Here is a 14,036-nt window from a genome sequence, read left to right as displayed (position 1 = left end):
CATTCCAATTACCAATTTCCAAGAACATTCAAATTACCAATTTCCCGCTGAAGTTTTTCTATGATCCGCGTCGTTCTCGATCATGAATCTTAAGGATCGAATGCTACTGTACTCCCAGAACTAAGAAGTTCGTTCCGCTATCATCTCATTCCGCTATCCTCATGAACCCTGTAGTTCCGGGAGTAGCCCTAAAGTGCTTGAATTTGATTTAAAAATATCAAACAATTTTGGGGAAAATCAAATGATTTTCGGCAGTGAACTTTTCAAAACATCTTTCAACGATCTTAACAACTTGCTCTGTAGTACTTATTGTATTGATTGGTTTATTTGTTACATAAAAGCTTCACAGGCGTCACAATTTAAAATGGTTTTAAAACCAAAATACAGGGATATGAAAGTAAAGCATTTGGACAACAACGAAAGCAAAACAAACATGGACAACAATGACAGCAGCTCAGACATGGGCAAAAAAGGCAACAGTCATGGACAACAATGACATCAACTCAAAAAAGGGAAACAATGACAGCAACTTAGACTGGACAACAATAACAAACACTGAGACAAGAATGAAAATCACAGCAAAACACACAATGAGAAATCAAAAAGCAGTATTAAACAGCATCACCTTAATTCTGACTGGGCTGTGTTGATCTCTTCAAGCTACGAGTAAGATACACTGTGACCAAGTCGGTTTAGAGTGTGTATCAATTCTACATTTCCTGTCGGTGATGTTACAGCAAATGGCAGGAGGATGTGCTTTGGTGGCTTCTCCTTTCCTTGAGTAAATGCATAAACAAAGTCTTGACCAAAGCTGTTGGCAAGTCGATGGACTCTTTTACTTGCCCCTTCTTTTGTAAGCATTCTGTACAGGAGCTGGAGGACTGATGCCGGAATATGGGCTGTGCTGTGCTTGATTTCAGGTGCCCATACTTGACCAACATGTTGCTGCTTAATGTCAGCTCTTATCTTCAAGGCAGCCTTGCTTACAATATTATCTGCATTGTTGTCAGATTTAAATCTTGTAAATCAGCCTGCAATGAATGGTTTCGTTTAGCCAGCTCATTGAATCGACAGGTTGTCAGGTACTTATCCTGCAAAGCATTTGGCACCCTTAATGTTTGCCACCTTGGGTGGTTCCAATATCTGGTCTGGCTCAGGGACTTAATGTAAAAACACCTAGCAAAGTACTGAGGAACCCGGCTTGGCGGGCAGACACATAATATAGGAAACAACCTCCAGTCGGGTGGTACACTAAAACTATGACAAACAAAACAAAAAGCAAGAACTCTGGCAGGGAATGCCAATAATGACAGAAAGTTAAATTCAAAATGGCTGACAATTTGGTTCTAAAACCACAAAAAGGACCAAACAAACCCTCCCCCAGAAGGAATATGCATTTCCCACCATCAAGGCAAGCCATGTAACACTATTTCATTCAAGTCTATATTAAATTGTTTCATACTAATGATTAAGCCTGTCCCAATGCACTGTAGACAAAAAGACAAGGGTGATCTTCTTGGCCAGATAGATGTAGTGGTCTACTACGTGTATCTCCAAATCTCTAGAACTGCTATTTTGAGGTTTTGAGTGTTGTTTCTCATCATTTCTTCATGTTCATGTTAATGCTCCTGAATCATTCCCTGGAGTTCCTCAGGGGTGTGACTGAAGATGAGAATGTCATCAGCAAATCTGAGATGGGTGAGGTGTTCTCCATCTGTCACGATCCCTTTATCACTCCAGTTGATGTTCTTGAAAACTTCTCCCAGGGCTGCTGTAAAGAGCTTTGTCTGACACCCCTCAGTATTGCAATCAAGTCAGTTATGGTATCGCCCAGGTGGACGATACAAATGTAGGTGGACTCTTGCAGTGGGCTCTTTGTACATACAAGATGTACTAGGTATCAAACAAAATGCATGAATTCACAGTGAAGGGTTGCAATGAATCATGTCATATCTGTATGTATAAGAGGGTTAGAGTTTAATGAGTGAGATGAATGTTGATCAATTCCATCCAGGCAAGGGAAGCAGTCAAAGAAGCTGAGACACAGGATCCAATGAGTCCGTTTACACAATACATCCTCTTCAAGGTGGCACTGTGGCAGTCAAATGAAGATGAAGGTAGGTCTAATAGTAGGATTCCTGTACATTGCTAAAATGCTAGAACCTATAACTTTACCAATGATATACTTTATTTCCACTCAATCAACCAATTATACAAGCATGTATGGTTAAAGCCATTATACACTTTCGGTAAACAGTATTGTCCAAGTTCCAAACTTCGTGTATCACAACTTATATAAAAAACAACAAACCTGTGAAAATTTAGGCTCAATCAGTCATCGGAGTCAGGAGAAAATAATGGGAAAACCCACTCTTGTTTCCGCGCGTTTCGCCGTGTCATGACATGTGTTTAAAATATATCTGTAATTCTCGCTAACGAGAATTTATATTGTTTTACTGTTTTCTCAAAAAGTAAAGCATTTCATGGACTAATATATTTCAAGAGAAGTCTTTCACCATTACCTTCTGTAAACCCTGTAAATTATTTGTAAATCTGTGAACTATTATTTTTTTTTCTGTACCAAAAGGGTCCAATGGCTTTAAATACAGAATAGGGAATTAAGTGGTGGGGGTCTCCAAAAAGCAAAACTTGTCTAGTTGAGACCCCCATGACGCGTGTAGACCAGGGCAAATTTCATAGCGCTGCTTAGCGGCCGATTTTGTGTTTACTGTGCAATTTCTTTTTCATAGCGCTGCTAACCGTAAGCACACGAAAAAGGCATGCTAACCTTCCGGTGCTTACCGCACGAAAATAAATGATGTCACAATGCAAATCCACGTTAAACACGCAATATGGCCGCCCAATTTTTCTGCTTGCCTGTGAAATACGCTAAGGATTATGCAAATTTTGTTGCTACAGTAAGCACACAAGTTTGCTATATACCGTTAAGCAAATCTATGAAATTGGGCCCTGGTCATGTTGTGGCCTACATGTATTAGTCTAGTTCCCTGTGACTGATGTTTGTCAGCAGGAGAGTGTGGGTTCAAATCCTGGTCCTGGCTTTTGTCGTTGATCAAGGTACCACACCTTATCATATTATATGCTTTGTATGGAATGCACATTAAAATAATACAGAGTCCTCATCGTGTATGAGAAGGGGCTCTTTGTTTCTGGTGTGGTGTGGTGTGGTAGCCAATTGCATCACTGTGCATACAATGTACTTACACATAGTGGGTGCACTGTGCATACAATGTACTTACACATAGTGGGTGCACTGTGCATACAATGTACTTACACATAGTGGGTGCACTGTGCATACAATGTACTTACACATAGTGGGTGCACTGTGCATACAATGTACTTACACATAGTGGGTGCACTGTGCATACAATGTACTTACACATAGTGGGTGCACTGTGCATACAATGTACTTACACATAGTGGGTGCACTGTGCATACAATGTACTTACACATAGTGGGTGCACTGTGCATACAATGTACTTACACATAGTGGGTGCACTGTGCATACAATGTACTTACACATAGTGGGTGCACTGTGCATACAATGTACTTACACATAGTGGGTGCACTGTGCATACAATGTACTTACACATAGTGGGTGCTTTCTTGGTTCACATCATCATTTCTTTTAAACAAATCTCTGACCTGATTGTTTTTCATTGTTTCAGCTCATGGAGTATCTAGTCTTAGGTACATGTAGGATACAAAAGCTATTGAAAACTTCTGTTTTATTTAAAGAGTCTCGTACTTTCACGGGCTGGATGCAACTTCCATAGATTGTGTTTCTGTTGAATCTGATAAAGAGCAGATTACATTGTTTGAACTAATAATAACAAATTCTTATTAAGCGCATTTCACAATAATCGTATCAATGCACTTTACATTAGTGCCCTGGTGATAGGGCCAATAACATCCCTGTAATGTTTCTCAGCTCCCTTGGGAGAAAACAGCCCTGAGCTGCCTGTAAAGCGCTTGTGACTTTTCATACACAATATCAACCTGTACCCTCGCAGGTACCCATTTATACCCCTGGGTGTAGGGAAGCAATTATAGTGAAGTATCTTGCTCAAGGACACAAGGGTCACGACTGGGATTCGAACCCACACTCCGGTGACCGCACCAGAACTTGAATTCGATGCTCTCAACCACTCGGCCATGACACTCTACAACAGAGTTGCTCATTATTTATGATTTGATGATAATTTGTTTTTCTTGTCTCGTTTCTTTAGCTACTAAGGCCATACAGAGACTCAGTGACAGTAGTAAACAAAGACAAGATGGAGATGGGATTAATACCAAGGAGACTGTACTCAACCTCATCTGCCTGGCTGCTCAAATGGCTCTCGAGGTAAGAGAATGCGAATGTGAATGCAATACGAATTTTGATGTCCCAAATTCAGCCCTGTGACGTAAAAATTTTCTAGTTTCCTATTCAACCTGTCATTGGTGCTAATTGGGGTGTTCGAAGTGTAATCCAATTTGAATAAACATAATAATAGCCTTGTTTTCCGTCGCTGTTGGTTGTCCCAGGTCTTCTCCATTTAACCTGAATGTCGTTAACTTTTAGCTCTCTGATGTAATTTTTGTTGTTACAGAAGAGTAATCGCATTGTTGCAGTGAGAGCCTTGGAGAAGCTTGTACAACATTCTGGTGATCAGCAGCAGGTCCTAACCTCACTAAGGTCAGTTGGATGGCACTTGGATTACTTCTATTGCCAGTTGAGATTATGATGTTATCTGTTAGATCACGGCCCAATTTCATGGCTCTGCTTACCGTAAGCAAAGAGTCGACGCTTGCGAAAGAAGGAAATTCTGTGCTTCTGTCAAGCGTACATGTATTTCATGGGTTAGCAGGGATTTTGGCGTGTGTACTCCACGTTAATAGACTTTCTAGAGCTAGCGCAGAAATTCAGCACTTTCACATAATCGGAGAATGGTGGTCATCAGTGCAGAATTCAGAGCCATGAAATTGGGCCCATGTGGTGTATTGTGGCAGAGCGGTCTGGCGCATTGAACTCAGGACCCGGATGCTGAGTCTAACACTTCATGTCAGATTATGTGTAAACAAGCAAAATAGTTTGGGGTAGAATTACGGTTGCAGCGTTCTCCCTTAAAATGGTCCGCTGGACAAATGCCAGTTAAAACACAAGAGGACCAGTGAAGCTTCCTTCTAGGTATATCATCTGGCTATCTCAGTGATAGAAAGCATCCAATTCTCATTTTAAAGGAACACGTTGCCTTGGACCAGTCGAGTTGGTCTTTCAAAAGCGTTTGCTATAAAATGCATATGGTTGGAAAGATGTTTTAAAAATAGAATACAATGATCCACACAAACATGCCTCGAAATTGCGAGATTTTCCTTTAACCTTGTCGATTAACACGGTCGCACATTTATGGGAGTCAATCATACATGGCCGACTGTGTTAGTTTGCAAAGCAAAAGGAAAACCACGCAATTCCAATGCAAATTTGTGTGGATAATTTTATTCTCCTTTTAAATCGTCCTTCCAACCATGTTCATTTTATAACAAGCGGTTACAAAATGCTTATTATACTGCCAACTCGTCCGATCCACGACAACGTGTGCCTTTAAATTACATTGTATGAACTAGAGAAACAGCTGACTGACTTGTGAAATAACAAGCGATTTTGTCCTGCTGGCTAGTCATTAAAAAACTTAAGGGCAAACCCGGGGTTGACCTGTATAAATACCTGCAATAAATTTGGAACGTCCCTGCTGTGCTTTGTTTCCTCCTGTACACAAAGGGACAAAGGGTGCTGTCAGCTGTGGGTCAAATCTTGTTTCTGGCATTATTCCAGACCTTCCTCTTTTTGTTAAAATAAGTTTTTAAAATGATTGATAGGTTGCCACCTCTTTTCATTGTATTTGGCATATTAAGGGCAAGTCTGATATTCCAACAACCATGGCCAAAAATGTGCCATGGTTTATGCCAAGGTTCGGGCCTACTTACCGTAGGACACGATGAACAAGGTTAATATACACTAGCGTAATTTGCCTATGTCAAAATATGTTTAAAGAAATATTTTAAAAATTCATACTATTTTCGATAAAAGGTCCGTCTTGCTCGACATGTGTGTAGCAAAATTATTATTAATGGTTTATTTTAATCTGAATAAAAAACATCCAAAAGTTTGACAACATTCAAATTTACAAAGTTTTTACAGAATTAAGAAAAATGGAATTAACAATAAACAGGCAAAAACTTGTTTTGGTATTCTTGCAGGTGCTTAACTCGTTTGCAGTTGACGTTCACTGATGGTAAAGACAATATGTGAGTGATCTCTTTTTCCAAGTTTTTCATATGGTGGTTATTAAAAATATTGCCTGTTTTGCTCGGGGTACTGATATTTTAAATTTTGTTTCTTGCAACCAATAGAAAAACTTGCACTATTGGTAATTACTCAAAATAATTATCAGCATAAACCCTTACTTGGTAACGAATAATGGGGAGAGGTTGATAGTATAAAACATTGTGAGAAACAGCTCCCTCTGAAGTGACATAGTTTTCGAAAAAGAAGTAATTTTCAACGAATTTGATTTCAAGACCTCAAGTTTAGATTTTGAGGTCTCGAAATCAAGCATCTGAAAGCACACAACTTTGTGTGACAAGGGTGTTTTCTATCTCATTATTATCTCGCAACTTTGACAACCAATTGAGCTCAGTTTTTCACAGGTTTGTTATTTTATGCATCTGTTGAGACACAGCAAGTGAGAAGACTGGTCTTTGACAATTACCAATAGTGTGGGGACTGTCCATTGTCTTTGAATAGCCTGAAATGTCTATGCCATGTTTACTAAGGGTAAACCGTGGAGGCAACTAATACCTTGAAGAGCATCCGATTTTGGATTTGTCATCAATAATCACCCAATAAACAAGAATCAACAATAAAACAAACTTTTGCAATTTCTGTGACTCAACATGAAAACAAATGGTTAAATCTGGTCCTCTATTAATGATTGTTACCTGTACCATTGAGTTTATTGGATAGAAAACTGCATTAATTTAACAATACCTTAAATTAAATAAGCATGTTTGAAATGTTGTCTTGCGTTATATTGCTTTTTTTCTCCTTTTTTTTGTCGGTGATTGCTTTGTTACATAATTCACTTTTTAATCTTTTCTTAACTTAATATCTAGCTTACTTTATGTATAACTTTATTTGAATATTAGTTACCCTCGTTGGTGTTGGTTTGTATTACTGTTTGGGAAAGGTTCGTGCGTTAGGGCTGAATTGTTACCTTGTTGTACCTTTATTCATCAGTTATTCTAATTGTTTTTGTAGTTGTTCTGTTGTTGTTGTTGTTATTGACATGTTGACCAACTTTATAGAAAAAAAGGAAACAAAATCATAACTTGTAAGTTTACTTGTATAAAATGTGTGTTCATACAGTTATAAAAGTTTGTTGTTAAATTTGGATCTTTACCATATTAGTTCTAGTTTTTGTTGCTAATTATTTTGTTCATACATATCTTTGAATTCTGATGTTTGCCTTTGGAAACTTTTAAACCCAATTGGACTTGACCCTTGATTTCTCTATATTGCTGTTTAAATCCAGGACAGAAGCTAGAGCAGTGTTAGCGTACTTGACCACAGGTTAGCCAGGATAGAACTGCTATTGAAGTCTTTTACATGCAACTCGCAGCTCACCAGCTTATTGAAAACATTACTGTTAAGTCTTGTTATTTTGAAAACACAAACATATAGGCCTATATTGTTGAGGAACTGAAGTTTTTTGTGCAAGTCTGATTCTTTATTGTGCATTGCTGGTATTGAAACCAAGGATGCCTTAAAGTGAACTTACTCACTGTATCTCGCAATACAGAGTTAGCGAGTTTAGCAGGGAATGTTTGTGCTTGTGCGCATGAGTACTCCACATTACGAGGCATGCTATCCTCTAGAAGCGAGGAATGGTGATGTGACCAATCACTGATCATAAATGCATAATTTTGTGGTGAACCGAGCCATGAAACTGGGTCCACACCTAGGAATAATTTGTAATTGAAAAACCAAATCTTTCTAAAATTAAATTTTTTTGGGATAAAAACTGATAATTTTGTCGATTACCACAAGGCCACATTACCTTGAAGTGCATTGATTCTCAAAATGGTTTTTATACTATCAAAAGATGCTATAATTTTTTTTATTGCCATTTTGAATTTTAGGAGTAGTTTACCAACGTATGCCCTCCCGCTTAAAACACAATTATGATTAGTTAGTTTCTAGACTAAATGTGTAGGTGTGGTTTCTTAGATTGCCTTTACATTTGTTATTGACCACATGTGTTCGTGATATTCACTGAGCTTTCTATTGATTTCCCTTCAGCCTACATTACCCTCTGCACTCAAGCAGACTCTGCAATGAATGACTCCGGTGTATCAAACATAAATGAAGCATCTTGGTTCATGAAGATAGGTGAGTTAATAACAAGGTTCATTAATCAAAAGAGGCAAAAGGGAAGCTTGTGTTGTCCAAAGTGGCATAACTGGGGTCAAATTCTAGCCATGGCTTCAGCCTATGTAGGTCTTTACACATGTACAATGGATGTACTGTATGGGACACCGAGTGAAAACCCAAATGAGCAATCCAAAATGGGGGTGTCATGGCCTAGTGGTTAAGAGCATCAAATTCAAGCTCTGGTGGTTAAGTCATCAGAGTATGGGTTTGATCCCAGTCTTGACACTTGTTTCCTTGAGTAAGATTCGTTCCTATTATTGCTTCTGATCACACACGAGTGTGAATGGGTACATATGAGGGTAGAGGTTGATTATGTGTATGCAAAAACTCTTTGAGCACCACAGTTGCCCAGGTTGTATACTCCCCAGGGAGCTGAGAAAGATTAAAAAGGAATGCTATTGGCCTAATGACCAGGGCACTAATGTAAAGAGCATTGAGACGGTTATTGTGAAATGTGCTACCCCATAAGAACTTGATTTGGATTTTTATGATGGAATTTAGAAAGCACTGAACAATAAAACGAGAAGACAAAGTGAGATTAATGTGAAATGATTCTCCTTTTGATGGCAGCTTGGAACATGGCCCTAGAAACAGCACAGAATTGTACATTGACTCATGAATTCTTCATCTTCTGTGGCAAGGTAAAAAAATCACTGAATGTTAAACTGAAATGATATTAATAGTCAGCTCTCATTACGTTTAAGACACCGCGTACGCTAAGTTTTTGAATTATTTAGACCTGCACTTAAATCATGCTTATGTTGCAACATGGAATGGTTTACAAGGTGCTGCAGCACAGTCTGAAGCCAGCTATGCTAGAGACACCAGGAGAAACCTCCTTCTCTTAGTGCACTGGGTTCTTTTACCCACATTGAACAACACACAAGACCAAGGGCTTAAGTCACATCCGGACGAAGCAATGTTGAAAATGTCTTGCTGGGTTACAAGCGTCACTACTAGGACCTGAACCCCCACTCTACTCATCAGAAACACCAGAGCTTTAGCAGATTATTTTCGTGCAATACTTTCAATGAAAACTTAATCAAAATATTCAAAAACAGCTATTTTAAATTTAAATCTAAATTTACAGGTCAACTTGGACCTAGAATTTTTCAGATTCTTTTCCTACTTTGAATCTGTATGTTGAAACCCGCCCTCTTAGGTACAATGTACATATCTTCATTTATTATTGCAACATGCTTTTTATGAATGTTTCATGAAATAGGCGAATACTAGAATACAAAGAATGAAGTAAGACCTACATGTACATGCCATGATCTCAATGTGGAAGATGTTCAGTTGCTTTATTCTGACAGTGAGCGACTTTAGAATCCTAGGTGGAACAGATTACCATTATTTACGTGTTTTTGAGCATGCACACATTTCCAAGAACAATTGTTATTTCTGGTAAGTCTACTGCCACCTAGTGTCACCAAAAGGCTCTCATTGCGGAAGCGCTGTGAATAAACCATCACGTCTTCCAAGAACCATCAACCCTAACCCTTACCCTAAACCATCACGTCTTCCAAGAACCATCAACCCTAACCCTACCCTACACCAATCACGTCTTCCAAGAATCATCAACCTTAACCCTAAACCATCACGTTTTCCAAGAACCATCAATCCTTGCCCTACCCTAAACCAATCACGTCTTCAAAGAACCATCAACCCTAACCCTACCCTACACCAATCACGTCTTCCAAGAACCATCAACCCTAAACCTACCCTAAACCAATCACGTCTTCCAAGAACCATCAACCCTATCCCTACCCTAAACCAATCACGTCTTCCAAGAACCATCAACCCTAACCCTTACCCTAAACCAATCACGTCTTCCAAGAACCATCAACCCTAACCCTTACCCTAAACCATCGGCGTCTTCCAAGAACCATCAACCCTAAACCTACCCTACACCAATCACGTCTTCCAAGAACCATCAACCCTAACCCTTACCCTAAACCAATCACGTCTTCCAAGAACCATCAACCCTAAACCTACCCTACACCAATCACGTCTTCCAAGAACCATCAACCCTAACCCTTACCCTAAACCAATCACGTCTTCCAAGAACCATCAACCCTAAACCTACCCTACACTAATCACGTCTTCCAAGAACCATCAACCCTAAACCTACCCTAAACCAATCACGTCTTCCAAGAACCATCAACCCTAACCCTTACCCTAAACCAATCACGTCTTCCAAGAACCATCAACCCTATCCCACCTACACCAATCACGTCTTCCAAGAACCATCAACCCTAACCCTTACCCTAAACCAATCACGTCTTCCAAGAACCATCAACCCTAAAACTACCCTAAACCAATCACGTCTTCCAAGAACCATCAACCCTAACCCTATCCTACACCAATCACGTCTTCCAAGAACCATCAACCCTAAACCTACCCTAAACCAATCACGTCTTCCAAGAACCATCAACCCTAAACCTACCCTAAACCAATCACGTCTTCCAAGAACCATCAACCCTAAACCTACCATAAACCAATCACGTCTTCCAAGAACCATCAACCCTAAACCTACCCTAAACCAATCACGTCTTCCAAGAACCATCAACCCTAAACCTACCCTAAACCAATCACGTCTTCCAAGAACCATCAACCCTAAACCTACCCTACACCAATCACGTCTTCCAAGAACCATCAACCCTAAACCTACCCTAAACCAATCACGTCTTCCAAGAACCATCAACCCTAACCCTTACCCTAAACCAATCACGTCTTCCAAGAACCATCAACCCTAACCCTACCTACACCAATCACGTCTTCCAAGAATCATCAACCTTAACCCTAAACTAATCACGTCTTCCAAGAACCATCAACCCTAAACCTACCCTACACCAATCACGTCTTCCAAGAACCATCAACCCTAACCCTACCCTAAACCAATCACGTCTTCCAAGAACCATCAACCCTATCCCTACCCTAAACCAATCACGTCTTCCAAGAACCATCAACCCTATCCCTACCCTACACCAATCACGTCTTCCAAGAACCATCAACCCTAACCCTTACCCTAAACCAATCACGTCTTCCAAGAACCATCAACCCTAACCCTACCCTAAACCAATCACGTCTTCCAAGAACCATCAACCCTTGCCCTACCCTAAACCATTCACGTCTTCCAAGAACCATCAACCCTAACCCTTACCCTAAACCAATCACGTCTTCCAAGAACCATCAACCCTTGCCCTACCCTAAACCAATCACGTCTTCCAAGAACCATCAACCCTAACCCTACCCTAAACCAATCACGTCTTCCAAGAACCATCAACCCTTGCCCTACCCTAAACCATTCACGTCTTCCAAGAACCATCAACCCTAACCCTTACCCTAAACCAATCACGTCTTCCAAGAACCATCAACCCTTGCCCTACCCTAAACCAATCACGTCTTCCAAGAACCATCAACCCTAAACCTACCCTACACCAATCACGTCTTCCAAGAACCATCAACCCTAAACCTACCTACACCAATCACGTCTTCCAAGAATCATCAACCCTAACCCTTACCCTAAACCAATCATGTCTTCCAAGAACCATCAACCCTTAACCTACCCTACACCAATCACGTCTTCCAAGAACCATCAACCCTTGCCCTACCCTAAACCAATCATGTCTTCCAAGAATCATCAACCCTAACCCTTACCCTAAACCAATCACGTCTTCCAAGAATCATCAACCCTAACCCTTACCCTAAACCATTCACGTCTTCCAAGAACCATCAACCCTAACCCTTACCCTACACCAATCACGTCTTCCAAGAGTCATCAACCCTAACCCTTACCCTAAACCATTCACGTCTTCCAAGAACCATCAACCCTAACCCTTACCCTACACCAATCACGTCTTCCAAGAACCATCAAACCTATCCCTACCTACACCAATCACGTCTTCCAAGAATCATCAACCCTAACCCTTACCCTAAACCAATCACGTCTTCCAAGAATCATCAACCCTAACCCTTACCCTAAACCATTCACGTCTTCCAAGAACCATCAACCCTAACCCTTACCCTGAACCATTCACGTCTTCCAAGAACCATCAACCCTAACCCTTACCCTAAACCATTCACGTCTTCCAAGAACCATCAACCCTAACCCTTACCCTACACCAATCACGTCTTCCAAGAACCATCAACCCTAACCCTACCCTAAACCAATCACGTCTTCCAAGAACCATCAACCCTATCCCTACCTACACCAATCACGTCTTCCAAGAATCATCAACCCTAACCCTTACCCTAAACCAATCACGTCTTCCAAGAATCATCAACCCTAACCCTTACCCTAAACCATTCACGTCTTCCAAGAACCATCAACCCTAACCCTTACCCTAAACCATTCACGTCTTCCAAGAACCATCAACCCTAACCCTTACCCTAAACCATTCACGTCTTCCAAGAACCATCAACCCTAACCCTTACCCTACACCAATCACGTCTTCCAAGAACCATCAACCCTAACCCTACCCTAAACCAATCACGTCTTCCAAGAACCATCAACCCTAACCCTTACCCTACACCAATCACGTCTTCCAAGAACCATCAACCCTATCCCTACCCTAAACCATTCACGTCTTCCAAGAACCATCAACCCTAACCCTTACCCTACACCAATCACGTCTTCCAAGAACCATCAACCCTAACCCTACCCTAAACCATTCACGTCTTCCAAGAACCATCAACCCTAACCCTTACCCTACACCAATCACGTCTTCCAAGAACCATCAACCCTAACCCTACCCTAAACCAATCACGTCTTCCAAGAACCATCAACCCTAACCCTTACCCTACACCAATCACGTCTTCCAAGAACCATCAACCCTTGCCCTACCCTAAACCATTCACGTCTTCCAAGAACCATCAACCCTATCCCTTACCCTAAACCATTTCGGTCTTCCACGAACCATCAACTCTTCCTAGTGATCATTACATGTACACGGTGTAACCCATGAAACCCTGTATACGGGGAGACCTTAAAGGTCCAACATTAGCTCCAGTATGTTAATCAGGAAGTCATTGGTTCAAGTCCTACTCTTGTAAATTTCTCTTTGTTCAACCCCAAATTATTCAAAGTGTCTAAAGTACATTACAATTTGTGATACAGTTTACTAAGCTGTGTGGCTGTGATCTCAGTAATCTATATCGTCAAAAGACATGCCTTCTGATGGCCTCAGCTGCTGCATTACAGATGGCAAGGGAGCAGCCTGATCAACAGGACAAGGTATAGATACATTTGTAACATACCCCTTACCAATATTCTACCTTTTCATTGGTTTAGAGCGCGTCACATGATATGTCTTAGTTTTGCTAGACCACGGCCGTGTGATAGTGCATCGGTTTGCCGTGCGCTACCCAGACGTCCGTTGCGTGTACGAGGATGATAAATTAATAGTCTGTAACCATTTCGGATTACATGACACTACATTAGTAAAGTTTTCGCAATCTGTATTCGCGTCGTCTGTGGATTGTAGCATTCAGGTCTGTAACTTAATAGTTCAGTTTTTAGAAATGTCTGGGGTGT

General features: G+C 40.6%; 1 protein-coding gene across 3 annotated transcripts in view; it reads left to right on the top strand.

Annotated features, from left to right (window-relative positions):
- LOC117296906 (testis-expressed protein 11-like) overlaps positions 1-14,036 on the top strand; it is a 76,905-nt gene that overhangs the window by 22,947 nt on the left and 39,922 nt on the right. For all 3 annotated transcript variants that reach the window (XM_033780012.1, XM_033780011.1, XM_033780013.1), the window contains exons 18-25: positions 2,015-2,117; positions 4,251-4,369; positions 4,617-4,702; positions 6,265-6,312; positions 7,599-7,636; positions 8,366-8,455; positions 9,068-9,138; positions 13,620-13,736. In XM_033780012.1, coding sequence (XP_033635903.1) covers positions 2,015-2,117; positions 4,251-4,369; positions 4,617-4,702; positions 6,265-6,312; positions 7,599-7,636; positions 8,366-8,455; positions 9,068-9,138; positions 13,620-13,736 — 672 coding nt within the window. The remainder of the gene's footprint in view (positions 1-2,014; positions 2,118-4,250; positions 4,370-4,616; positions 4,703-6,264; positions 6,313-7,598; positions 7,637-8,365; positions 8,456-9,067; positions 9,139-13,619; positions 13,737-14,036) is intronic.

The sequence above is a fragment of the Asterias rubens genome, chromosome 11, assembly GCF_902459465.1.
Source record: "Asterias rubens chromosome 11, eAstRub1.3, whole genome shotgun sequence".
In the NCBI taxonomy this organism is placed as follows: Eukaryota; Metazoa; Echinodermata; class Asteroidea; order Forcipulatida; family Asteriidae; genus Asterias; species Asterias rubens.
This window is presented reverse-complemented; position numbering and strand designations above follow the sequence as displayed.